We start from the raw sequence: 24322 nt of genomic DNA, 5'->3' as shown, positions 1-24322 counted from the left end.
TTCATTAGAAAAAGTTCAATTCCTGTGATTTTTTTAATTCAAGATGATTTTTTATTAGAATTCATCTATACTTTTGTACTCTTATATAATATACGAGTTGTAGCATATCTAATTAATTTTCACCGTTTATCCAAATTGAGCAAATAGTCACCATACAAAATTAAATTCACACCTAAATATTCAATATTTATTTTTCATACATCAATTTTTTATTTGCCTTAAATAAGAAAAAGGGAAATAAAAAGACCGGCATCTCCCACTGTGCGAGAGACCAAGTGCAGAAGCCAGTAACCAAATCGGCAAGGGAGGTCGGGAATCGGGAGTGAGCAGCTGCGGCGAGAGCGAGCGAGCGGGGATGGCGGCGAAGGGCGTGGCGCAGGCGGTGACGCTGAGCAGCGGGCACAGGATGCCGGCGGTGGGGCTGGGCGTGTGGCGGATGGAGAAACCCGCCATCCCCAACCTCATCCACTCCGCCCTCCGCATCGGCTACCGCCACTTGGACTGCGCCGGTAAGCCTCCAAAACTCCAAATCCGACCGAGCACCCAACGCTATCCTGGTCTGTAGTAGTATACCGATCGGATCGGATCGAATCGAATCGAATCCCTATGTTCCTTTCGATGGTACAAGAGCGTGTGTGAGTGTGGTGGCACTGTGCATTTTTGTCTTGACAAATAGTACTAGATTTGTATGGGACGTTGGTCGCATGAATGATACAGGCAGGCTTAGACAATGCGCTAAGCTGTAGATGAGTGAGATTTCTTTGGCAATCATGTTAATTATCAGGGAATATCCTAATATGAATCAAGGTTCTAGTGTCTGTACGGGAATTCTTTTTTTACTTGATACTTTATTTTTTAATTTACTAACTGTCCATGTTTGGTCTGCAGCTGACTACCAAAATGAAGCTGAAGTTGGTGATGCACTTGCAGAGGCATTTCAAACTGGACTCGTCAAGAGGGAGGATCTTTTCATCACAACCAAGGTTATCCGAATTACAAAATGCTACTACTTTTCATAGTTTGGAAAACTGATCTCTGGACCGACTTGCATGTGTTATGTGAATTTGGCTGCAAATTTGTAGGAAATGTTTCGAAGTCATGCACTGACTTTAATACATGTTGGTTGCTTGTGTGTGACGTCTTAAATCTACTCTTAGTCTCTGGACTATCTGGCTTACAAAATATAAGTGCAGGCTTGTACCGGTGGTTTTCCAAACCATGATTAGCGTTCAGCAGTAACTGACTATGAGTCATATGCTCTTGAATTCCAGTTGCTGTACTGCATTCCAGCCTTCTTGGAATCGTTGTGACCCACATGTGATGCATAAGGACCCTGATGTCAATCTTGATCAAACTACAATCTTGCTGTCTTGCACTGGAACTTACACCTGGTTCTAACTTAACCAGGATGTCACTAAGGCTCTTAATTAGCTGATGTGTCCGACTCCATTCTGTGCAGTCTTTATTTCTCTCTTCCACAGTTATCATGTGATTGAAAGTTCCTCATCTGTTATGATTGTAGCTATGGAATTCAGATCACGGCCATGTGATTGAAGCCTGTAAGGATAGCTTGAAGAATTTGCGGCTAGATTACCTCGATCTCTATCTTGTTCACTTCCCAGTAGCTACTAGGCATACTGGTAAATTCCTTGTCCTTATTTTACATAATATTCAGGAAGATTTAATGGGTGGCTCACAGAATATATTTTTTATTGCCTACAGGAGTTGGCACAACTTCTAGTGCTCTCGGTGACGATGGTGTGCTAGACATTGATACCACTATCTCACTGGAAACAACATGGCATGCAATGGAAGAACTTGTTTCCATGGGATTGGTCCGCAGCATTGGGATTAGGTAAATTAAAATGGTGTTTTTCTTTTTCTTGTTGTCACCAGTTTGACTTTTGAGATATTTAGTCTTGGCAACCCGGACTTGGTATTATGATTCATTACTTTGACAAATTAGTTGATATATTATGTGTGGTTCTCTAATTTTAGTCGTAGTTTTGTTCATACAGGATCATTTTATGGCCTGTTTAGGAGAGCGCTAACTCCTGGATTTTTACAGGATCTGGAGTTTGTATGCTAAAATAAAGTGGTTTAAGCATATGTTTTTAGTCTAAATTAGGAATAAGATGACTCAACCAAACATCCACAATCTACCCCCAGCTCCAACTCTAAGAATTCTTGGGGCTGGAGCTCTCCCAAACATACCCTATCGAGTTCAGTAACTTCAGTTGTTCCCTTAATTTACTCAGTATAAAAACTTGCTTGATCTATGTGTGCCTCTTATCTGCAGCATCTTTAGCATGATTTGGTTCTTCCAGATCTTCCCAGTTATCGCTGCTGTATTTGCATATGTTTGTGTGCAAATTCATTCCTATTTGTTGCCCTCAATTTATCTTCATTTCTTTTAAGTTAAAATTCTGCAATCTTTTTTCTGAGAACTTTTTATCCCTGCATAACCAGAATCATAAAGTTATTAATTATGTTCGATGTAAAATTTACGTTCTCTAGGTATAATTCTTGCCTTCATTACAAATTGTAGTATTTTATTGACATAGGCTTCTGTTTTTTCATTGATCCCCAATGCATTCCCTTTCTTTTAGGAGTCTGTTATCATGTTGGATCTTGCAAGTATGGTCACTCTTTTCTCAAGGAACTGAAAAATGAGCGTCAACTATCATTTATACAGTCCAATATAATGCTTTTTGTTTTGTGGTAATCCCTGTTTTGTTATTCGTTTGAACTAGGACTATTGATGGTGCTTGAGTGATTTAGCTTCAGAATAACCAGAACTAATAAATCGTACACATCATTAAACCATTCCCAACCATATTCCCTTCATTTCGTTCCCTTCCCGATTCCACTCGTTCCCATTCTCTTTATTTTCTCTCCTCTCCAACAGCTTCCCTTCGCAGGGATTTGTGAAGGGAGAGGAGAGAGAATCCCGTCCTGAAGGGAATGACCTTAGGAATCCCTTCGTGACGGGAACCGTGAAGGGAACGAAAATCCCTTCGTGAAGGGATTCTAGGCTCTGGTGGGAATCGGTTGGGAATGGTCTTATGTTGTTCCCACTTTGTCTTGCTTGGAGACTTTCATGGTCTACTTTTTCATGACAGCGAAGTCAGTTGCAGAAATCTCATTATAGAGTTTATTCATGCAGCAACTACGACATCTTCCTCACCAGAGACTGCTTGGCCTATGCTAAGATAAAGCCTGCAGTGAACCAAATCGAGACACACCCCTACTTCCAGCGTGATTCTCTCGTCAAGTTCTGCCAGAAGCATGGGATCTGTGTCACCGCGCATACCCCCTTGGGTGGTTCCACTGCCAACACTGAGTGGTTCGGCTCAGTCTCATGCCTCGACGACCCTGTCATCAAGGTCATCATTCCAAATCTCCAATACAGCATCACACTACTGGTTCATGCTCTATACATGACGTTGCATTTTGGTTCCTTGCGTTGTGCAATTTTTTTGACAATCTGGCAACTTGCTCGCTGCAAATCTATTGTAGGGTTTGGCCGAAAAGTACAGCAAGACGCCTGTGCAGCTCGTCCTGCGGTGGGGCCTCCAGAGGAACACAGTGGTCATTCCCAAGACCTCCAAGGAAGAGAGGCTGCGAGAGAACTTTGAGGTCTTCGATTTCGAAATTTCAGGCGAGGACATGGAGAAGATCAAATCCATTGACAGGAACTACCGCACAAACCAGCCTGCCAAATTCTGGGGCATCGACCTGTATGCTTAGTTTATTAGCATCTGAACTCCCATGTAGACGTTTCTGAATAATTGTTTCCCTCTGCTGCTCCCAGACAGCATCAATAATGAGTTCTACTTCTCCACTCCTGTGAACTCGATGTTATCACTTCCCACCCTTTCTCTCAGGGTCAGCTTCACCATCTGTTCTTTTTTCTCGTGGTTCATCCAATTATTCAAGAGTGTCAAATGTCTTGTCTTGTGAATTGTTATATATATATATATATATATATTGATTTATTAGTTTCCTTTCTGCAACATTAAAGCATCAGGCTAAGATAAATAGGTGGCTGCATTTTAGAATTTTTGTGAGATTCCTACGAATTTCACGGGTTCGCTAATAAATATCACTCGGGTGTTTCAACCTCCTTCAACACCCGATTTTTGGACCTCACGCTTAACTTTAAGATCCATGCTTCAGCTGGCCCCTCCTCCAGCAACAAGGGGCGGATCCACTTACAGCTAGAGCGCGCACACTATACCTAGTAATTTTTCATTTCTAATGATTCATCGTATGTATCAGACTCATATGATATCCTTTAACCTAACAAGATATTCGGACCTCTAGTCTAACAAGTGAGACATCAGATCATTTTTGTTCTAGGTTTGTCACTGCAAACAACGGCAAACTGCTCTGGCGAGTTGGGGTTAGGGCTCAAGGTGGGGGATTAAGCCCCTAGGGTTCATCGTGTCCCGAGGTAGGGGTGTTCAATGACGGTCTGAGCGGTTTGGGGAAAACCGTTCGACGCCTATGTGTTGTTTCTTCTGTATCTTATTGCTTAGCATGGATGTTTGAACGGTTTGGAAAAAACCAGCGTGTTCAGTCCTATCCTTAAGCTCAAAAGGATGGTTGGGCAGGCCAACCCACCTAGAGGTGGCGGCTAGGGTGGAGAGTCGGCAAGAGCACCACCGCCCGCGGTGGTAGAGGACGAGGCAAGGCTAAGGCATGGAGAAGGAACGGTGGTGCAGTGCTAGTGGCCGAGCGGAGTGGGAGTGGAAGGGGGACGAAGTGGCAGAGTGGAGTGGGAGTGACCAGGTGAAGCTAAGGCTTGTTATTTGAGCCTGAGCTTAACAAGTGATTTGTTGGGAGGTCACGAGTTACGGGTACAAATAATACAAGAACATGCTCTATTAAATAGCTTGGGATTTATGAGTTAACGGGTACGAATAATAGAAAAATGTGCTCTATTAGATAGGTGATGATTTTGCCTGTTAACATACCGATGTGGATAAAAAGTGGCCCATGACCGGGCCCCGATAGAATAATTACCCACCGGGTTACTTTTTCTGGCCCCATTGCAATCTCTACTCTGAAGTCCGAACGGAACCGCTTCCTCACCTTCCCTGAAATCTCACACCGCCCCCGACCTCGGGGAAGCTGGATCTGGAGAGGGAGGGTAGAAGAGAGCAGCCGTTCAGGGGAGGCAGAGGGCAACCTAAATCAAGGTAGAACTCGGGGGCGAGTCGAATGAATCAAGCTATGGGGTCATGATCGAGCGCGCGGAGGGGCAGCAGTGTTGTTGACCGTGCTAAGGGGCAGGGGCACAGAGGAGGAACAGAGTGGGCGGCCACACATTGGAGAGAGGGCATGAGAGGAGGGGGATTAGGGGGACTGGAGGGGGATCGCGCGGTGGCGCAGGAGGGGAAGGGGATTAGGCAGACGAACGAATTCGTTGGGCGGACGAAGAAGCGCAGACGATCGGATGGACACGGGCGATCGGACGGACACGGAGCGGAGTGGGCGGGCAAAGGAATCGGAGGGATATTCTGGGAAGACAATCGGGCAAACACGATCGAACAGATGCGGAGCGGAGCGGGCGAGCAGAGGAATTGGAGGGATATTTTTTTTTTTTCAAAGTGGAGACCCACACTATGCAGCTGCACAGGAGCTGCACAGTGTCTCCGGGGGTGGGAGCCGGGGATTGAACCCGGGTCTCCTACCTGAGAGCAGCCTCGAGGAACCACTGGGTTCGGCTGCATTGGAGGGATATTTTGGCGGAAGGATCACGCCTTACAGCTTTTTTAAATAGGAGAGATTATTTTTTATGTTGTTTATCAAGATTTTCAGTACAAAAAATGTGCTCCTTAGCAAGATCAAGATACCTACAACATTCAAATGAGAAAGTTACAAGTGCTTCACACTCTGTGATGGTATCTTTCCTGTCGTCTGGCAATGATACTGGTCAGGATGATCGAACAGCTTTGAAGAGCAACTTACCTTTTACTACATTAAGAGATCTTTGGAGGTAGTTCATGCAGTATCGTTTTCCATATTTGATTTCTGACAGGAAGATGACTTATTTTCTGACTTTCTTCCTTAATAGGCTTATCCTGGGGTAACCCCGTTCGAAGGATTAGCATCAGGAGTTCAAGCGCTCGTTCAACATCTTCCTGCAGGGAGGCCTGCCGTTCTTTTTTGTGTCTATAGCCTTGTTGTCAAGGCTCAAGGTCTTTGTGATACTTCTAAGGTTCAGGACAAATCCTTATGGAGGTCATGGGAAGGGAGCACAGAACCGTGTAAGAAAATATTAGACTTGTTGCTGCGGCTCATCTTCCTTGTGGATATTCAGGTAAGATCACATGGTCATTTTTTCCTCTCATGATGTATAGAGCAGTACGCCTAGATTTTTTGTGCTCATTTGTTACATTCAGAAACTTTACAGGACAATTCTTCTATCACTGATTACTGAACCAAGAAATTCCATGCCTTGTAGTACCAACATCCTTTTCTTGCTCTCTTTGCAGTCATTCCCTTATCTACTGAAGGAGTTGGCAGAATTCGTCACTCTGCTACCCAAGGAAGGCCAGGATGTGCTCCTCGATGATATCCACGCCCATGTTGCGGAATCAGATGATGTTACTCGGAAGCCAGTGCTCGTGTCGTGGCTGCAGTCCCTCTCCTACATAAGCTCACAGTCGAGTTGTTGCGAGTCTCATAGCAAGGCCGCAAGTGCTTCCTCTGTAGGAAGCGATGAGCTCAGCCTGAACAGAACTATGGCACGTCTGTGATATCATCTTGCTCATGCTTGTACATTAACAGTAAATAGAGTAAATTAGATGCATGTTGCAAGCATCATAGTCTTGCACTTAGCCTTTTTCAATTATGATTGCCTTGGAGACAGAAAAAAAAAATGATTTTCACATTGGTCCGATTTTGTTGGACCCATATTTTGGACAGGCTAGAGGACTTGAACAGTTTGGTCGTTTGTTGATCTGATCTGACCTTGTACAGGTCAAGAGTAGTTTTCTGAATCTTCCAGATATCACAAACAAACGGAACATACATGGTTCAAGCTGAAAGTTTCACAAGCTATATTGCTTGTAATCTAGTATGCGTCATTAGCAACCATATTGCCGAGAAAGCCAAACTGATTGGATTGAGAGGAATAAGGCTGCGTTTCTGGGCTTTGGGTTTACAGAATTGTCACGAAACACATCGCAGTGATAATACAAACAGGCATTCGGCTTTTCATCTGGAATGGGTGTGATAATACAGGTAGACTTTTAAGATTCTCATCTGATTCAAGCATAAATCACAGCGTTTACATCTCTGACTTCCTAGCATGTGCAACACAAATTTCAGTGTAAGAAAACCCGAGGCAATTTATTATAGACATTCTGTTCCAGTACGTCAAGCATGGTAAATGCACGGTATTATTGCGTGCCTATTCTTAGCATTACACCGGTACACGTAGTATGGTTAGATTCTCGGTTCATCCACCATTAATGAAGTGGCCGCAGCTTAGCAACCTATGTTATGACAACAATTGGCAAGGAAATAGCAGTACAGATTTGTTCTCATCAACCAACTCACAAGAAACACGAAAGGTCCACCAAGGCAAATCAAGAAGCAAACTCAGACATCTGCCCATCTTTATGAACCTGATGTGTAGGTATATCTTGTCTGAACTCCCTCCAATAGTTCCAAAAGTTTACCTGCAATGAATTAAGCAAGGAAAGCTTACAAGATGCTTTTGCCGAACGCAAATACATCGAAAGGGGGGGGGGGGGGGGGTTGAAGGCATGCATACCTGTAAGGAAACCAATCAATGGCACTGGATTCAACACCTTTTCAGCCTTCTGGAGATGACGCCTGTCAGGACACAAGTGTAAGCATGTGCATAAAAGGTTTAGCAATGACCATCTTAGGGCGTCTTATTCATTACTTGGTATAACTGGCGAAGAAAGGATCTCTCATCACATAAAGGGCCCACATCATCTTTCGCCTTTTCAACTGATGGAGTTGAACCAAGGAAGAATAGATAGTTCAGCCCAGTGAGAATATGATCAAATAAAATTCAACTTGCTAAAGAACTGAAATCATCTTGCCTCATCCCTCTCAGCAGAGGAGAGCCGAAGCACTTTCCCTCCTCTACGGTTTAGATCAGTTGCATGGGAATGGATGCCAAGACTTGTGAGCTCCACAGTTAGCGACACTAACCATGGGGTCCAAGATCTGATCCCAAACTTTCTGATCAAAAGTACATACACAAGTGGCCTGAATATGTGGACAATCTCCCCTAAGAAAAATAAACGCCCCAAACCCCCTTTAGCAGACCAAATACTTGACAAAGTTGGCTTCTCGACCACCATGACTGCACAGCACAGAAGAATTAGCTCGCTATAAAAGAAAAATATCAAGATAATTAATAGATGGATGCCTTATTTAGCTTAAAACATATTACCAGGTGGCTGGGGAGTAGAATGGAGCCTCCTCATCCACATGGGATCCGACGTCATCTTTGCATTCTGGCCAAACTTGTTCAAAGCAGCTACTGCTCTTCCCTCAAGACTCTTCGATACAAATCTATTTTTTCCATCCAGACCGTTGGACACAACTTTATGACCACTTTGGGAATGTCCATTCATCGGATAGATGGCTGGAACTCCATTACCATTTGCTCCATAATTATCTTCTAGAATGGTCACCTCTTCTTCATTTGCCACCTCCCCTCCTTGTAAGAGCATCTTGTATCCACTCTCCCGGAAAGCGGCTAACCTGACACCAGCTCTGAAATGTTGCACGAATATTATCATCTGTCTGAACCAAGCCGGTAATGCAGGCCAGTATCATATATGCAACTAAGGAAAACAACAAATAAGTAACTGTCTTACTTCACTGCTTCTGTAACCGCAAGGAAGCTCCACTTGTGATCATCGCCAACAAAGTGCTGGGCAGCGACCTCAACAACTGCCTCTACATCCTTTAGTATAGAGACAACAAGACCCCATGGGATAGATTGCTCCTTGAAGGCCAATGAGTGACCTTCGGCCGGCACATCAATTATGTGCTGGTTAACGGAACTCACAATACCCAGTAGCGCATATACTGTTCAGACAATGAAATGCGCCTTAGTGTCAAGAGATCAAGCTTATACCACTCAAAATAGACTACAATGCCTTGAAGACATCGTCATCTTAGTATGCACATGTTTATGAACTGAACAAATGTTGTTTTGTTTCATAGGGGATTGTGTTTCCTAGGCAAAATTTTAGTAGCAATAAAGAGCTAAGCTGTGTGATGTTTGTTTCAGATTAGTAACAATTAACAAAGTAGATGGGTAAATAGTCTGCATTCCTAAATTTTAGTAATAGCAGAGAATTTTGATTTCCCAACACATATAATACCCTGAAGCAAAACATGTTTGGTGGAATATTGTCTGCAAACCCTAAAATCTTTTCAGAAGAGTGAGTGAAACAAATTTCTGTGGCCTCTTAAATTGAATAGCTCAAAATGAGTATGACACTAGTGTTTAAGCCAGCAGTGGCAGGTGCTGGAGAAAACAAAAAGGAACACAAATTCTGGAATAGGCTTAATCACTTTAGTGCTGAGGCCACCTAAGGCAACTGCATATGAGTTCCATACAAAAAAGGGCCTGATAGTAAGGAATAGCATTTATTGTCTCTATGCAATACCTCAAATAGCATCCATGGTAACACAAAAGCTATTTCTGGAATTCTGGTAGCTAGGTGATTTTATTAGCAATTTTCAACAAGAAAAGATGGTTTTTTACTTTGCTAGTAGAGTGTAACAAACATATTATTCTGCCTCAACAGTATTGATCGCATCTAGGCCCAAAGTACAAAAAGACGTGTTTTCCTCCGTTCATGCAGACATGAGATCTCATAAACCTAGGAGAAACAGCCAAACAGGAAAATGCAGTTGCCAAACTGTGTGTCACCATGTCATTTACATAATGCATTTCTTGATGATGATGAAAAATCAAGGACCTTGGGCACATGAATCACATGTGACATGACCGAAAGGGCACAGGACACCACATGTCAACTTCTACCACCCAAATTTTGTGTGCCTCCATATATCTCAAAAGTAACTAGATATATAACCTATACCTCTTGTATCATAATTATTGCAGTACATTCTACCTTCTAGCAGTCTACAATATATCTGTGGCAAATAGTGTTAGTTCACCTCCTATTTTTCATCTGATTAACAGTTAACACATAATTTGACACTTAAAGGCTAGCATTCTCCAACATAATAAATTGGTACAGCTCAAAGTCCAAATACCATGATCCATGAGAAATAAACATATAACTGGTGATAGAAGCTTCAGATAACGAAAACCAAGCAGTGGAACTAAATGTAACTCCAACTGAAGAAATGATCATTGACGGCACCTGCTTCCGGTGCGATCTCGGAGTTGGCAAAACGCTCGGGAAGTATCCATGTCAGCCCCTGAAAAGAGTTCAAGCAAGCATAAGCAAAGTGACACCTCCTAACCCTTCAAATTAAGAGGCTATGGTAAGAAATTGCGATCCCAACCAAGCTGCACCACCATAGAGCAGCAACAGACCAAATTCACAACGGAGAACGTGATATTAGCATTCTTCTGCGGTGAGGAAACAAGACATGAAGTCCCAAGGAACAGCCGAAGCACGCAAATTCATGTAAACCCCAACCGAAGAATCCCATCCAACCACGGGGCCTCGCGATTCGGTCAGCCCCAACTGAAACCCACATCCCAAACCCTAACAACAGCACCCGAATCAACGTGCCCCACGCGGATTTACCCCACGAGCTTCCGGGAAACAGCAGAGAGCACCGGGCTTTGAGGAGCAGGAGCCCAGCAGAAGAAGCAGGCAGTAGGGATCGGGAATTACGTTGGCCAGGGACTCGAGGGAGCGGACGAGCTCCCGGTTCCTGCGCACCCAGAGCTTGTAGGCTTCCATGGCGACGGCGGCGGGGCAGGCGGCCGAGGGGAGAGAGGACTTTTTGGTTTTCTAAAGACGGAGCTGCTACTGGAGATCGCCTGGCAACTGGTTAGCCTGACCGGTGGGCCCGCCCGTTCAGTGAGTAAACTGGTTAGCCTGACCGGTGGGTCCGCCTGTTCAGTGACTACGACCTCGATTTCATTTTCGTACTTATTTTTATTTATTTATTTATTTCTTTAGCCGCGGACTTTTATGTTTATAGTTGGGCATAGTCTTTCTATGGAGTTTGGGCACCTTAGTATATATATGCCTGGTAAAACTTTGGTATTTTTTATTTCTTTTTCCAGGGACTTTTATGTTTATAGTTGGGTTTAGGGTCCAAACCCAACTATAATATTATTACTATTATTTCTTTCTATGGAGTTTGGACACCTTAGTAGTTCGAAATAAGCCAAGCGAAATGAATGCCATTTGCTGCAGCTTGGCCAATCTGATGACCATTGCAGCAAATACTGCTGTTGCAGCCAAATCGTTACCTGTACCTTGTTCATTCGTCATGGGACGCTACCATTCGACAACCCTTCTTCCATGCCCTTGAATCCAATTCAGATCATATGTGAGCTCGGCTTCCAACTTCTTTTCAAGGATATTTCGATTTGGCATTCTTTTCAAGGATATTCAAATCAGATGTGGCATTCTTTTCAAGGATATTCAGATCAAAAATAGTGGGGGGGGGGGGGCACTCTGCACACCATCATCTTAAGATTAATTCATGCAGCCGGAACACAGCTCGGCCGAGCAGACAATGAAATCTTAATGTACAGTGGGGGCATAATCTACTACGCTACTTCGAGATCCTTGAAGTACTCATGCTCGAGGGCAGCCCGGGCATTGATCCTTTTGCTTGGGTCCAAACATAGCATTTTCTGCATCATGGTGGGGAGAAATCAGCAAGGTTATGGATGTATACGGGACAGGGAAATTAAGGGTAGTATAAGGCAAATGATGTCAACAACATAGTATAAACTAGTACAATCATTTGATGTAATGTCGATACGTTACAATTCGCATAAGGTGTTGTACAGGAAGCACAAACAGAGAATTTGTAACTTCATATCAGTCATACTAATGACATTTGGTGCCCTGTGCAATTGATGTTAGACCTATAATTAGAATGGACAAATTGCTATACCTCATCAAAAGGATTCCTCTGCCTAGATGTGACTAACAAAATGCATCCAAACCAACATTGGAGGACAAATACCTACATTGTTACTATCCAGGTGGCACTTGCAGTCTGCACAAGTGCTTGCACGATGAAAATTTGGTACAAGGGATAAGAAAGGGTTTATGCACAGATTGGCCTGAACATTACGTAGGAAACACAACCTTAGGACACCATTATGCACTATCTGCAGACAACGCAAACAACAGGTTGACAAAAAGTGCATGGGGATAGGATCACATAAAAAAAAAAGCAGCAGAAATTATATTACTAGGCTTCCCTCTTCTCCCAGTAGTTAACCCTTGTGTTCTTCTGATGCAATTGAATCTCAGACTTCGCATAACCCCCACCAAAAAGGCCCATGTCATCTATATACTAAGCAAAACTAGTGGCAACATGTAAAGCACGGAACATGAACCAAAGAAAAGTGGTGTCGCTAAGAAAGCATAAGAAAACACAAGTAGAATTATGGAATGCAAAGCATTCTCAAGTCAGACTTACAGATAGAAGATCAAGGCCTGTAGGTTCAAGAGTTGGGACCACCACTGCAAGATCCTACAGCATGAACCTCATGTTAGAACCAAAAGTATCTAGTATGGAAATAACAGTAAAGTTGAATTATCATCATACACAAACATAGAAGAGCACCAAACACATCTATTAGCAAGCAGAACCCAACAAAAAAAAAAGATTCAATCCCTATCCACCGCTTCATGTCATATCCATTCACAGTAATAAAAGGAACTTGGTTTATGATTTACCACGGCGGGCCACTTGGGGAAAGATGACTTGTAGTCAGGTAATGAAGCGACACCTGGCCAAGTTTCTTCATTTGGAGTGCCCATAATTCTGCATTGACCGAAGAGAATGTATAGCCCAGGTGGTGTATTTGTTCAGAAATGCAAGAAACCAATGCAAGTTTGACCAACATATTTTAAACAGAGACCTGAAAATCTTGAACAGCTCATCAATCTCAGAATCCCCAGGAAACAGTGGCTTCTGGTTCACCATTTCAGCAAAAATGCAACCAACTGACCACACGTCAACAGGGGTGGAATAATGCCTTGCGCCAAGAAGAATTTCAGGTGCTCTATACCACAGTGTTACCACCTAGTGAACAGCAGCTCAGTTCCAATTAAAAGAAAACAAGCACAAAAGGGAAGGGACTAAAAGCTGAACGTCGTAGTAACAATCCATTCATATGCCAGCCACAATATGTTGGCTTCAAGGCGAAAAAGGTTCTTATTCTAGTAAAGGAACTTGACTATCCATGCAGATGGCAGTTGTTCTAGAACTGTCCTGTTGAACAGTCTTTTAAATTTTGCATAAGAGCCAATTTCATTATGTATATACGTTCCTCTTCTCCTTCCCTCTTTAACTTTAATACTTGCTCTGTTGTTTGTACAGCACAAAACAAACAACCTTAAGACACGCTACAGAACAGTGCACGCCAATGGAAGGCATCAATCGTTAATGGCAGTTACAAAATACTAGTGCATTGTTTTTTTCTTTCTACAAATGCACATAATGTGCAAGCGAGTCGGACAGTAGTACTGATACAACACGGAAAGAAGTGTGTGCTTGTGTCAACTACCGAATCCAACAACTACAAAATGTGTCGCGACAAAAGAGGAAATGATAGCGCATTTGGTCCGATTCATGAAAACTGAAAAGTTACTGTGTTCCTTTTCGAAAATGTAAGCATTGCATGACAGATTTTCATCCGACATGGCCTGACTGGAAGACTCCTCAAATCAAAGTGTACCAGACAGACGACATGTGGTCCGGCTGTAGAATGTAGTACCTCGTGAGTGAACGTCCGAACAGGAATGCCAAACGCCCTAGCCAATCCAAAGTCGGCAAGCTTCAACAAGTTGGTACGCCGATCTATCAGCAGGTTCTGCGGCTTCAAGTCGCGGTGGAGGACGCGGTGCGAGTGGCAGTAGGCAATGCCCCGCAGAATCTGGTAGAGGAAGGACTGCACAGAGATCATAAACCAGCATTACATTCCGCATTCCACAATCATCACTCACAGCCTCAGAGCAGTTACTGTTGTCTGTTAGTAGCAACTGATACTACTGCGTCAGTTCAATCAAAAGCAAAGCAAAGCAAAACAAGGGGAGGTGGAACAGCAGATAGTGTTGGCAACTGACTTTGACTATGCGGTGGTTCTTGAAGTCCGGGGAGGAGTCCATGTGCTTCTTGAGGTCGAGGTCGAGGTACTCGAAGACGAGGTATATGCACTTGTCGTTGTGCACCACGTCCTGCAGCCTGCACACAGCACAGAACAAATCGATCAGCAGATAGCCTATTACCCATCCAAATCCATCCGCACAACCTATCGGTCCTTGGCCACACGGATCGAGCAATCGTCTCGACGCGAGGAGTCACGGAACGCTGACCTGACGATGTTGCGGTGGTGCATCTCCTTGAGGAGCGAGATCTCGCGGATGGCGGTGGAGGGGACGCCCTCGTCCTCCTGCTCGAGGCGGATCTTCTTGAGCGCGATCGTCTCGTTGGTGTGGCGGTCCTTGGCCTTGTACACCACCCCGTACGTGCCCTCCCCGATCTTCTCCACCTTCTCGTACTGCGCCCACCACCACCATTTCGCCGCGTTATGTCACATCACCACACACACACACACCACTGCTCGAATGGATCGAATGGATTGGAGAGCCCGAGAAGAGAGGGAGAGAGGAGGCAGCATAAGCAGCGCGATCGGAGGGGGCGTGCGGGCTCACCTGGTCCATGGCGGGGCGATCCGGCGGGGGCGGCAGCGGCGGCGGCGGCGGCGAGGGGTGTGGTCTGTGTGGGTGGGTAGGGAGGGGGTGGTGTGGTGGACTTGAGTCACCAACTGCTGTGGCAGTGCCGCGAAATTATTATGACGGGCGTGGGGAGGGTCATGGACCTCGCGTGCATAAATAAATAAATTTCTCTTTCTCACGTGAATCTTGTCCAAGATAGAATTTAATAACGGAATTAAGTCTCTCTTCTTCCCTTCCTCAGTTCCTCTTCTTCTTTTTTCTCTTTTTTTTCTTCTTCTCCATAGCAAAGAATTGTTGAGCCCCAACCCCGGGATCCGCGGAACAATTTAATTTCCATGCTAAAAGTCTCTCGAGGAAAAAAAGATTGCGCTAGGGTCATCTTTTTGCTAGATAGATACAATGTCTCATTTCTAGTAGTAAGGTTTTGCATAGGGTCATCTTCTTGTATTTACCGTCAAGTTTTTGTCAGCACTATCAAGCTACACTTTACTCCTCGGTAATTTTTTATTTTCACTAGAGACCATTCCAGCAAAACCCAAAGCTCACCGCGTCAGCCAGGAATGGCGCTGATCTGGCACACCAAGTCCATCCCAGCTTTTCTGTTTCGCGCTAAGCACGGGAAGCGACCTCATCAACCGCCTAACCCCAAAACCGATCCGGCCTCCGTACGACCGGTCCACGTAAGCCGCGACGCCTTGCGTCCAACGTCACGGCCAGGGTCCACGTGGACCGCGCGCTCCGTTTCTCCGGGAACGAAAAATTCGGGCCCGTTTCGCGCCAATCCGGCGAGCCGTCTCACCAACGCGCTCCGTGCTTTATGAAGATGGTAGGGGAATTGCCACGTCACTAAGGATTAGGGATGACTTTCAAATGCATTTGGGTTTTCCTCCTCTCACATTCTCTCCCTTCTTCTTCGTCTTCTTTTCTCTACACCTTGACCACCCTATTTTTCAATGAAGGTGCATCTAGCAAAGAATTAGATCATCTCAATCATATTTCTTTTATTTAATTTTTTATGAATTTTTCTATTTTCGTTTTTTTTCTCTCATCTTCAGTGGCTTCGTTTTGAAGAAATTTATAAAGTGAAAATGAGAGAAAATCTCGTTTAAAAATAACCTTAAAATTATTTTATAATAAAAATATAAAAAAAATCGTTGAAATACTGAAAAGAACGAAAATCACTTTGTAAAAAAATTCTTATCCTTGAAAGAACATCTAAGCCTTAGAGCCCTCCAGCCCTGTTGGATCCCGTCGCTGATCACAGGTGACTCGAGATTCACGTGCTACTCTACATCGAGCTGAACTTGGTGCAAGCATGGGCGTGACATTAAGCTTTAATCGTATGCGAGTCCATCAAATTTGGATTGATAAAACATGTACTTATGAGCAAGCAATTCAATTCTTATGGAAATTCCTTACACGAAAGAAGTAGCGGAACCTGGATTTAGTCACACCTTAGTTTAAACTTCAACAGTCTAAATTACTATAAAAATATCACTACAGATTTAGCTTTTATTGTCTGAGCTATAACTTAGTAAAATTCTTATGTCTCAGACTGAAGCCTATCTCGCCATGGGCTTAGTTCCGTCCATAACATATAGTCCATCCATCTTTGATGTCTCCTTCCGTGATAAATTTTAGTGTAAACTAGCAAATAAGTGTAGATGTGCAAACAGTGAATCACGTTTATCTGAAGTTTATGATTGATCTCATCATCCCACCCATTGAGAAGTTATTTCACGATATTACGTAGACACACGGTAGTTTTTACTAATAAAATGGTGAGATCAACAATAATCTTATAATATAGAATCTAAAAGACGACACTCGATATTTATATGTTTTCACCCATTTGCTTTTTTAGCCAAAAGATTTTCTCCTTCCCAGCTCTATGTGCTAAGATAATGCTATACACCTTGTAAATTGTTTTTATTTTGGACGGAAGGAGTATGGTACAATTTGTCACAGCAAAAGCACGGAAACTATTTGATCTAAGCCGGCAAGAAGCCCAGCGGAACAGCCCAATGGATAGGTTCATTTATTATACTCCGATAAAAGGGGAAAATGCAAAAACCTCTTAAAAATCACTTAGACTTTAACTTTCTTTTCAGAAGTAGTTTTATTGCAAAAAAGCCTCTAAAGATTTAGCTTTTTTTTAAAAAACACCCCCAAAAATTAAAAAAAAATCACAAAAAAATTCTAAAAAAAACTAGAGATAATTCTAAGACCTTCTGTGAATTTTTTTTCAAAAATAATATCATTTGCATCATATTTCATAAAAAGTAAGTTTTTAAAAAAAGAACATGCAACTCATTTATTAATTCAAGTTAAATACATAGTTAATTATTTACTAATCACGAAACCTGAAACCAATTTTTTTTTAGTCTTCTTACATGATCCTCTATCTTCTAAAAATATATGAAATCTTAAAATATTTATTGTAACGTGCAGTATTGAGTAAATGGAACCATACTATTTCAAAATATTACCAATCAACGTTTAAATAGCAAAGTTAAATTTGTTAAATATTTTGAAATGGCAGGGCAAAACCACAAAAGTGGTAGTTTTTTGTCGCCTCTCATCCGATACAACTTGTAGTGTCTGAATATGCACGAAAACACACACCTATCCCTCACACGCGCACACCTACACACATCTAGATCTACAAACTACACACATAGACAGCATCATCTCTAGAGAGATCTATATAATCATCCAAAACTCCATAAACGACGGATACATCGTAGTCCCATCGTGGTTCTGTGCTTGAAAGGCCAACAATTAAATTAATTATGGAAATAAACCCCGGTGAGACCAAGGTTTACAAATTTGTTTGAGATCTGAAAATTGGGACCCAACAATTTTCCAAAATTCACTAATATCAAAAAATTTAATTGAAATTCGACTAGAATTCAGCCAAATTCACTTGATCAAATTTATAAATCGGAGACAAAATTCGGACGAACCATTTGGTACCCGACCAAACAACCAAAAACCAATCGCATTTCCCGTATTTCGTTTGTGATAAAAAAAACCACTTGAATATCGAAAACTATTCGGTTTATCGAATTTCAGTAAAATTCAAGAAAAACCAAAAAATAGCTCAACTTGTAAAATCGATAACTAATTAATCTGAGCTTCAAATAAAATGAAACAAAATTTTATTGATTTCCTTGTAACATGATATATATGATAAAAGTATTTATACTCATGAAAAAGTTATATATTTTCTATGAAAATATATTTGCTAAACCTAATTAAATGCATAGTTAATTCTTTGCTAATCCAAAAATCACAAAATCAATTTTATTAGTCTTCTTACATGACTCTATGTCTTTTAAAAATACATGAACTCATAAAATAGTTATTGTAACATGCATGATTGAGTAAATATGTTGCAACTAGATTAATTCATAAATAACTCGTCATACCTCCAAAATTAATGAAAACCACTTTTATTAGTTTACATATACTATGCTTTATTAAGAAAAATAACGGTAGATATGGAAAAATTAATTACAGTGTTGTTTTTTTAACATGTTCACTTTATGCTTGTGAATTTTGTAAAAATCATGGAGAAGTTAATATAACTCTAAATGAAGTGAGACTAATTTTACAATTCCTTTTAAGATACACCCTATATAAGAAAAATATGTTTTTACATATTAAGTTTTCCTTAACATGAGTTAATAAATGAGCTGAACGCTTCAAATTTTTCTTTTTTCTTTTCAAACTTTATTCCTATAAAATATGATGCAAACGACATTTTTTTTTTCACAGAAGGTCTTAAAATTGGATCTAATGTTTTTACGATTTTTTTATGATTTTTTAATATTTTTTGAATTCAAATTAAAAACCGATCAATTTCAGAATTTGAGACAGGCCGAATTAATTGAATATCACGAATTTCGATCGAATATCGATGAATTTTGAAATCCTGCGTGAGACAAAGGTCAAACCGGGTGGCAGCGCTCACAGGAGCCGCTAGCCAACCCAACACAGTGGCAAAGTTGTAAAATGAAGCAAACCAAAGTCCAAAGTTCATGCCTGAAGAAACTCACGAAATAAATATCTGAAATACTCAGTCGCCTCTCCAGCCCTAATCCCCTCCCTTCCTTCCTCTCCCTTTCCACCGGCGGCGGCGGCGGCGAGGCACGAACCAATCGACGTCTCCGTGGTGAGCAACCTTAGCCTAGCTTGCTCGTATGGATTGTTCCTTTTGTTCCGCACGATTTCTTTTCTTGGCTGTGAACCCTTGAATCCAAATCTGTCTCTGGGGTGGGTGCTCCAATTAACCAATTTATCCAGTTTGTTGCGGATTTTCTTGCGAACTGAGCTAGATCTGTAAAGCAGACACCCAGTCCTGCATGTGAGGTATGTATGTTGTTTGAAATTTGAATTGCTCGTGGTGGCGAGGTTAATAGTTGATTTGGTGATTGAGTTCTCGTTTCATCCGTGGTTTTTTTAGTAACTGGGTGGTTTAGTGGTTGGGTTTGCTGGGAATTCGGGATTGTAGAAAGGGGAGATCTAAATAGATCGGCGGAGATATGTATCGCTTGTTTGGTTTGATTTTGGGCTGCCCCTTGTCCCCTCCAGGCGCTTGATGCTTGGCTTGGTAGTCAGTAAGAAGTTTGGAGGTCTTGAATGGGTTCAGCGAGCGAGTCCCTGTGGCAGCTGGTCTGTTCAATGGGCCTTGCAGCTGCTGTTTTGTTTATAGACTAGCTTGTAGTGATCATTAACTAATTGGCTGTGTCATTTTAGAAGTGACAAGGCAGCATTATTGTGTTGGTTTTTGCTCACCTGTGTTGCTAGTGTTTATTTTAGTTATTGCTCTGGCCATAAGCTCGTTCAGTTTCCTTCACTCCTATTTGAAGTAATCCAATGCAGAATGTGTGAATTTTTGGAGCAATTGTTATGTGAACCCAACCAATTGCAGGTGCAAGGGTGCGTGTTTGTTTAGACCGGTATCACATGTATTGATAAAACACATCAACATTGACCAATTGGTAGGTTGTATTACCTGTTCTGTGGAACACCTTTTAAGTTTTCAGACGTGTAGTCGTCACAACAATTTTTATTTCCCACTTGGATAAAAGGCCGAAGCTAGCATAGCTCGTGTCCTAAAAAGTAACCACAAATGTGCTAATCTCTTGGAAAGCTGGAGGTGACGTTTTGATTTCTCAATTTTCTTGATTGTTGATTTTTCTGTTTGATTGACTGTAAACATCCGATGTTGCCTCTCCGGGTTTTTTTTTTTTTTTGGGTGAAATGCTGTTAGAAGTTGCTGAAGTTTTGATTCCTGTTTCGTATGCAGGAGCTAATGTTTTTTTAACTTGTTTTATAGATTCAGATAATAGTATTTTGTCCAGTAAAATGAGGCCAGTTTTCTGTGGGAACCTTGACTATGATGTTCGCATATCCGAGATCGAGCGTGCTTTCGGCAAATATGGAAGGGTGGAACGAGTGGATCTGAAGACAGGTTAGTCTGTTCGTTGCCATGTTGTTTTTAAATCTATGCTTTTTTTGCAAAATAATATTTGGCGTTGTACTTATCAGTTGTTTTGGGTCAAAGGACCAGAGCTTTGGTTCATTAAGTGACTAAACATCAAGAGTCAGGTAACTACTGCATTGCAGATATTTGCAGCTCAGAATTGAGGATTTTGCATTTGTTTCTTCATTTTAGTTCCTGAAGCCTTATTGAATAGATTCATAAGACAATGCAGCTGGATTTACATTGTTTTAAATTCTAGATAATTTAGTCGGTCCAAAAACAGAACACATATTTCTATTAAAAAAAAACTGTTTACCATTGTGATCCTTACATAACTCTTCCAAGAGTGTTCAATTGACTAACAAGATCTGGTGGTTTCAAGTGGAAACTGTTATCCATGATGTGGCAGAGATGGTCAAAATTTTCCTTCAGCCATGCCTGGTGCAGGATGCCACAAATTGACCAAGTTGTTATTTCATCTTTGAAGCTAGAGGAGTTTCAGAAAAATCAGATGATGTTTATGTTATATTGTCAAGTCATGGACAAGTGTGAACCAGGATAAATTTAGAAAAGTTTTTCCTTGAAATTTAGGTCCAGTACTCAATCATTTCTTTGCCGCAGGAATATCATGGAGCTTATGTGCTCTTCCTGGTTGATGGACTGGGCTCTACCTTTCCTGCCTGAGCCCCACCTCATCTCTTGTCCATCTCCAGGAGTTCACAGTCCACCATGGCATCTGTTCACTTGGAAACGACCACCTCGTGACTGATGTCTTACTTTTACGATCAACATTGCACCCTCCTCCCCTGCCCGATCACCATTTCCTCGCCAATCCAACCATGCCAATCTTATGGTCGGCTGGAGAAGAGTGGAGGTTGCACCACCAATTCTTTGATGCACCATGAATGTTTGGATTATTGTAATGTGACGTCGTTTAGTTCGACATATACAAGGTCTGTTCCTGTTTATTCTAGCATACCAGTCTGTAGATTTGTGAGGTGATCTTACTAAAGTTTCGTTGTAGAGATTACCTCATGATTCCTTTTCTGTTTACTCTAGGATTTGTACCGTACTGTGATTCCTTTGAACAATCAGTCACTCTTCTTTTGTATGTTCAACACTGAAGGGTTTGCATTTGTCTACATGGAGGATGAACGTGATGCTGAAGATGCTATCCATAGACTTGATGGAACTGAATTTGGCAGGAAAGGAAGGAGAATCAGAGTTGAGTGGACAAAGGTGTGCAGATGTGAATAAAATATTGACCAGTTAGCACTCAGTGGCCTATTGTCTAATTATACTCAATTATCATCTATTATTTGTGTAGGAGGATCGCAGTGCTGGTCGAAGAGGCGGCTCGAGGAGATCCCCAAACAATGCAAGACCAACCAAAACCTTGTTTGTGATAAACTTTGATCCAATGAACACAAGAACTAAAGATCTGGAGAGGCACTTTGAAAAATATGGCAGGATCGCCAATGTCAGAATCAAAAAGAACTTTGCCTTTGTCCAGTTTGAGGTTCAGGAGGATGCTACTAGGGCACTGGAGGGTACTAATGGAAGGTACTAGCTCATGCTTCTTATCATTTGCTTATTCAGAAAATTTTAGCCATGATATTTTATTGCTAGTTTGCTACATATCCCTAGTGGGAACTTAGTAGGTGCACCGTGCACGGAACAACCTCCACTGAATTTGGCACTCTTTCGTGGCAGCACTCTGATGGACAGGGTCGTCTCTGTTGAGTATGCACTTCGTGATGATGATGAAAGAGGGAATGGATACAGTCCAGACAGTAGAGGTCGTGAGAGATCCCCAGGTAGAAGGCGGTCTCCCAGTCCTTATGGCGGAGGACGGGAGAGGGGTAGCCTGGACCACAGCCGAGGCAGGGAGAGGGGGAGCCCAGACTACGGCAGGGGAGGTGACAGACATAGCCCTGATTATGGCCGTGGAGGAGGCCCAAATGGTGGTGGCAGAGGTGATGAGGGGGGCAGCCCCAACTATGACCGTGAGCGCCGTGAAGCTAGTCCACGTCGTGAGCGCCGTGAAGCTAGTCCTCGTCGTGAGCGCCGTGAAGCTAGTCCTGGCTATGACATGCCCCCCAGGTTAGTATTCTCGGTGTCATCTCGTATCTTAGCGCTTTGTTGAAGCCTCACACTGAATCACTTGTTTTCGTTGTGTAGCCGCTCGCCTGCAATAGGAGAGAGAGATTAAAGTGTTGAACCCACCCGCTACTGATGAATGCGCGAGCTAGTGTCATGTTAAAGTTGGTGATGTTAGGCAGCAGAAAACATTTGTACTATCTCTGTTAGCTTTAATTTTTCCCGTTTCACTATGAAGCAACTCCGGAATGCACACTCATGTGTCGACTAGTATCTTTCGGTACTCGGCAGAACTTTGTTATTGCCGTATTTCTATTTCTACCTTGACTCTGGCGTTACTGGTGAATGTCTAGATTGCTTCATCTTGTTTTTTTTCTTCTGGTTCTGCTATTCATTCATCTCCAGCGTTAGTTTATTCCTGTCTCTTGCTCTTGTAGCAAAGCAAAATTGGCTGCTGTACGATAGCAACTACATATGCAAGCCTGTAGGCAATTTTGCCGTGTTACTCACACTTACCAGTATAATAAACAGCAGCGACTACATATGCGAGTCCCAGTATCAAATAACTAAATGGCTAGTGTTTGGCCCAAACACTGTAAACGTAAACGGTACGGGCATCAAATTACACTGTTACCGTAAGTGTAAAGAGGAAAAAACGAGATATACTGCTGCGACTGTTACGGCGAGGTTTGGTATTTTGCTGCTACTGCTGTGGTTTGGCCCGTGTGTGCAAACTCTTATAAGACTCTTATTTAACTAAGTGGCGTTGTAGGATTTCTGTGTTTAGGGGATGCTTTTGATCCCTTTGTTGTTTGTTGTTGTTGTCTTCGGGTCGCCCAGTGTTGCTCTGGCGAAGGTCGAACTATTTTTGGATCGCTGGAGGTGGCCGATCTAGTTTCCTTGCCTAACTTCAACGATAACGTCATCGATATGCTTTCAGTATGTTAGATGCATCCCAGCCGTTAGCTCCAGACATTGGTTTTTGCGGCTTTTTCCAAAGTTTGGGGCTCGTCGCTTAGGTTGACTAGAGGGTTGAGCTACTACATCGGCTGCTGCTTCGTTTGCGTCCCTACGGCGGTGTGTCTGGGCAGTCGACAGGATCCTTCCATGGAGAAGGGTCTGGTTGTTATTTCTATTTCTTTCAGGGTCCTGGTGTAAGTTAGAGTTTGTGCTATGTATATGGTTTAATATAAATCCCACTCCATTCGCAAAAACGAGATGCGTTTGGCTAGACCGTGTAACGCTTTGAATTCCCAATAGATCGAACAGATGAATCAATTCAAGGTGCACGGAGGGAAATCTCCCACGGAATGCTGCGACGGGCCGAGCTCCATGGCGCGGCGGTGCCAGGACGGCGCCGCCGCCGTTGCAGCAGGCGCGCTTGGAGGGCTATTGGCGTGCAACGCCGGGGAACTGCTTAGGCGGAGGGGAGGCGAAGGCACTCTGTTTAGACAGAGGCCAGAGCGAACACACCAGGTAACATCGGCCTCACTCTCAACAATTTGTTTCATGTCCTTTGGACAATGAAAACAATAGCAGAAGATAGGCATACAGTAAAAAAAAGTCTGACAGCAGGGGACAATGACAATACAATTCCCTTCATTGGTTTTACTAATCAGAAGGATGTTTGTCGGCTCAAATCGTTTTTCTTTGGTTACATGAATATACAAGTTTTTTTTCCGATAAAGACTAAGATTACATGAATATGCAAGTTAGTAAATGTTTAGCTTACCTTGACTTCACACCGTTTGAAATCAAGGGTACTGTAGCGTGACTTAAAACTTGTGTGAAATGTTGGACATGGAAT

The 24322-nt window shown here is 42.5% G+C and overlaps 4 protein-coding genes and 1 pseudogene across 9 annotated transcripts; 3 read left to right on the top strand and 2 right to left on the bottom strand.

The window, feature by feature from the left end:
* Positions 1 to 252: 252 nt before the first annotated feature.
* LOC133918266 (NADP-dependent D-sorbitol-6-phosphate dehydrogenase-like) lies at positions 253 to 3844 on the top strand. Its single transcript, XM_062362056.1, has 6 exons — positions 253 to 509; positions 889 to 983; positions 1523 to 1640; positions 1723 to 1855; positions 3167 to 3386; positions 3520 to 3844. Exons 1-6 carry the CDS (start codon positions 356 to 358, stop codon positions 3748 to 3750), a joined length of 951 nt encoding a protein of 316 aa, XP_062218040.1. The 5' UTR covers positions 253 to 355; the 3' UTR covers positions 3751 to 3844.
* Positions 3845 to 5742: 1898 nt separating this feature from the next.
* LOC133917351 (uncharacterized) lies at positions 5743 to 7010 on the top strand (annotated as a pseudogene).
* A 325-nt stretch (positions 7011 to 7335) lies between these two features.
* LOC133918265 (peroxisome biogenesis protein 16-like) lies at positions 7336 to 11045 on the bottom strand. Its single transcript, XM_062362055.1, has 8 exons — positions 10884 to 11045; positions 10401 to 10458; positions 8874 to 9087; positions 8444 to 8769; positions 8088 to 8353; positions 7925 to 7992; positions 7790 to 7851; positions 7336 to 7694 (listed from the first exon to the last, which is right to left on the bottom strand). Exons 1-8 carry the CDS (start codon positions 10950 to 10952, stop codon positions 7633 to 7635), a joined length of 1125 nt encoding a protein of 374 aa, XP_062218039.1. The 5' UTR covers positions 10953 to 11045; the 3' UTR covers positions 7336 to 7632.
* A 511-nt stretch (positions 11046 to 11556) lies between these two features.
* Positions 11557 to 14953, bottom strand: LOC133918263 (cyclin-dependent kinase A-2-like). Its single transcript, XM_062362051.1, has 8 exons — positions 14901 to 14953; positions 14562 to 14746; positions 14313 to 14430; positions 13964 to 14137; positions 13106 to 13269; positions 12921 to 13008; positions 12661 to 12714; positions 11557 to 11860 (listed from the first exon to the last, which is right to left on the bottom strand). Exons 1-8 carry the CDS (start codon positions 14907 to 14909, stop codon positions 11774 to 11776), a joined length of 879 nt encoding a protein of 292 aa, XP_062218035.1. The 5' UTR covers positions 14910 to 14953; the 3' UTR covers positions 11557 to 11773.
* A 4004-nt stretch (positions 14954 to 18957) lies between these two features.
* On the top strand, positions 18958 to 22875 carry LOC133918260 (serine/arginine-rich splicing factor RS41-like). Of its 6 annotated transcripts, XM_062362042.1 has the most exons (7): positions 20269 to 20403; positions 20481 to 20540; positions 21037 to 21368; positions 21542 to 21654; positions 21743 to 21978; positions 22129 to 22518; positions 22597 to 22875. In XM_062362042.1, exons 4-7 carry the CDS (start codon positions 21559 to 21561, stop codon positions 22625 to 22627), a joined length of 753 nt encoding a protein of 250 aa, XP_062218026.1. In that variant the 5' UTR covers positions 20269 to 20403; positions 20481 to 20540; positions 21037 to 21368; positions 21542 to 21558; the 3' UTR covers positions 22628 to 22875. The 6 variants fall into 6 exon arrangements, with proteins under 6 accessions (XP_062218021.1, XP_062218022.1, XP_062218026.1 ...); XM_062362037.1 differs by lacking the exons at positions 20481 to 20540; positions 21037 to 21368 and adding an exon at positions 18958 to 19101; XM_062362038.1 differs by lacking the exons at positions 20481 to 20540; positions 21037 to 21368 and adding an exon at positions 18964 to 19101 and having other exon boundaries at positions 20275 to 20403.
* Positions 22876 to 24322: the final 1447 nt, after the last annotated feature.

This window comes from Phragmites australis, chromosome 5 (genome assembly GCF_958298935.1).
Source record: "Phragmites australis chromosome 5, lpPhrAust1.1, whole genome shotgun sequence".
NCBI classification, from domain to species: Eukaryota; Viridiplantae; Streptophyta; class Magnoliopsida; order Poales; family Poaceae; genus Phragmites; species Phragmites australis.
This window is presented reverse-complemented; position numbering and strand designations above follow the sequence as displayed.

Bases quoted from the DNA above. Each gene is read 5' to 3' on its own strand.
- LOC133918266 (XM_062362056.1), top strand. From the start codon at position 356: ATGGCGGCGAAGGGCGTGGCGCAGGCGGTGACGCTGAGCAGCGGGCAC. The intron at 510-888 runs GTAAGCCTCCAA...TTTGGTCTGCAG, and splicing joins CCGCCACTTGGACTGCGCCG to CTGACTACCAAAATGAAGCT. The intron at 3,387-3,519 runs GTCATCATTCCA...AATCTATTGTAG, and splicing joins TCGACGACCCTGTCATCAAG to GGTTTGGCCGAAAAGTACAG.
- LOC133918265 (XM_062362055.1), bottom strand. From the start codon at position 10,952: ATGGAAGCCTACAAGCTCTGGGTGCGCAGGAACCGGGAGCTCGTCCGC. The intron at 9,088-10,400 runs GTGCCGTCAATG...TTGTCTGAACAG, and splicing joins CGAGATCGCACCGGAAGCAG to TATATGCGCTACTGGGTATT. The intron at 7,852-7,924 runs GTAATGAATAAG...GTGTCCTGACAG, and splicing joins TTCTTCGCCAGTTATACCAA to GCGTCATCTCCAGAAGGCTG.
- LOC133918263 (XM_062362051.1), bottom strand. The intron at 13,270-13,963 runs GTACTACATTCT...GCTGTTCACTAG, and splicing joins TTCGGACGTTCACTCACGAG to GTGGTAACACTGTGGTATAG. The intron at 12,715-12,920 runs GTAAATCATAAA...TTCATGCTGTAG, and splicing joins TCCCCAAGTGGCCCGCCGTG to GATCTTGCAGTGGTGGTCCC.
- LOC133918260 (XM_062362037.1), top strand. From the start codon at position 20,298: ATGAGGCCAGTTTTCTGTGGGAACCTTGACTATGATGTTCGCATATCC. The intron at 20,404-21,541 runs GTTAGTCTGTTC...TCAACACTGAAG, and splicing joins ACGAGTGGATCTGAAGACAG to GGTTTGCATTTGTCTACATG. The intron at 21,655-21,742 runs GTGTGCAGATGT...TTATTTGTGTAG, and splicing joins TCAGAGTTGAGTGGACAAAG to GAGGATCGCAGTGCTGGTCG.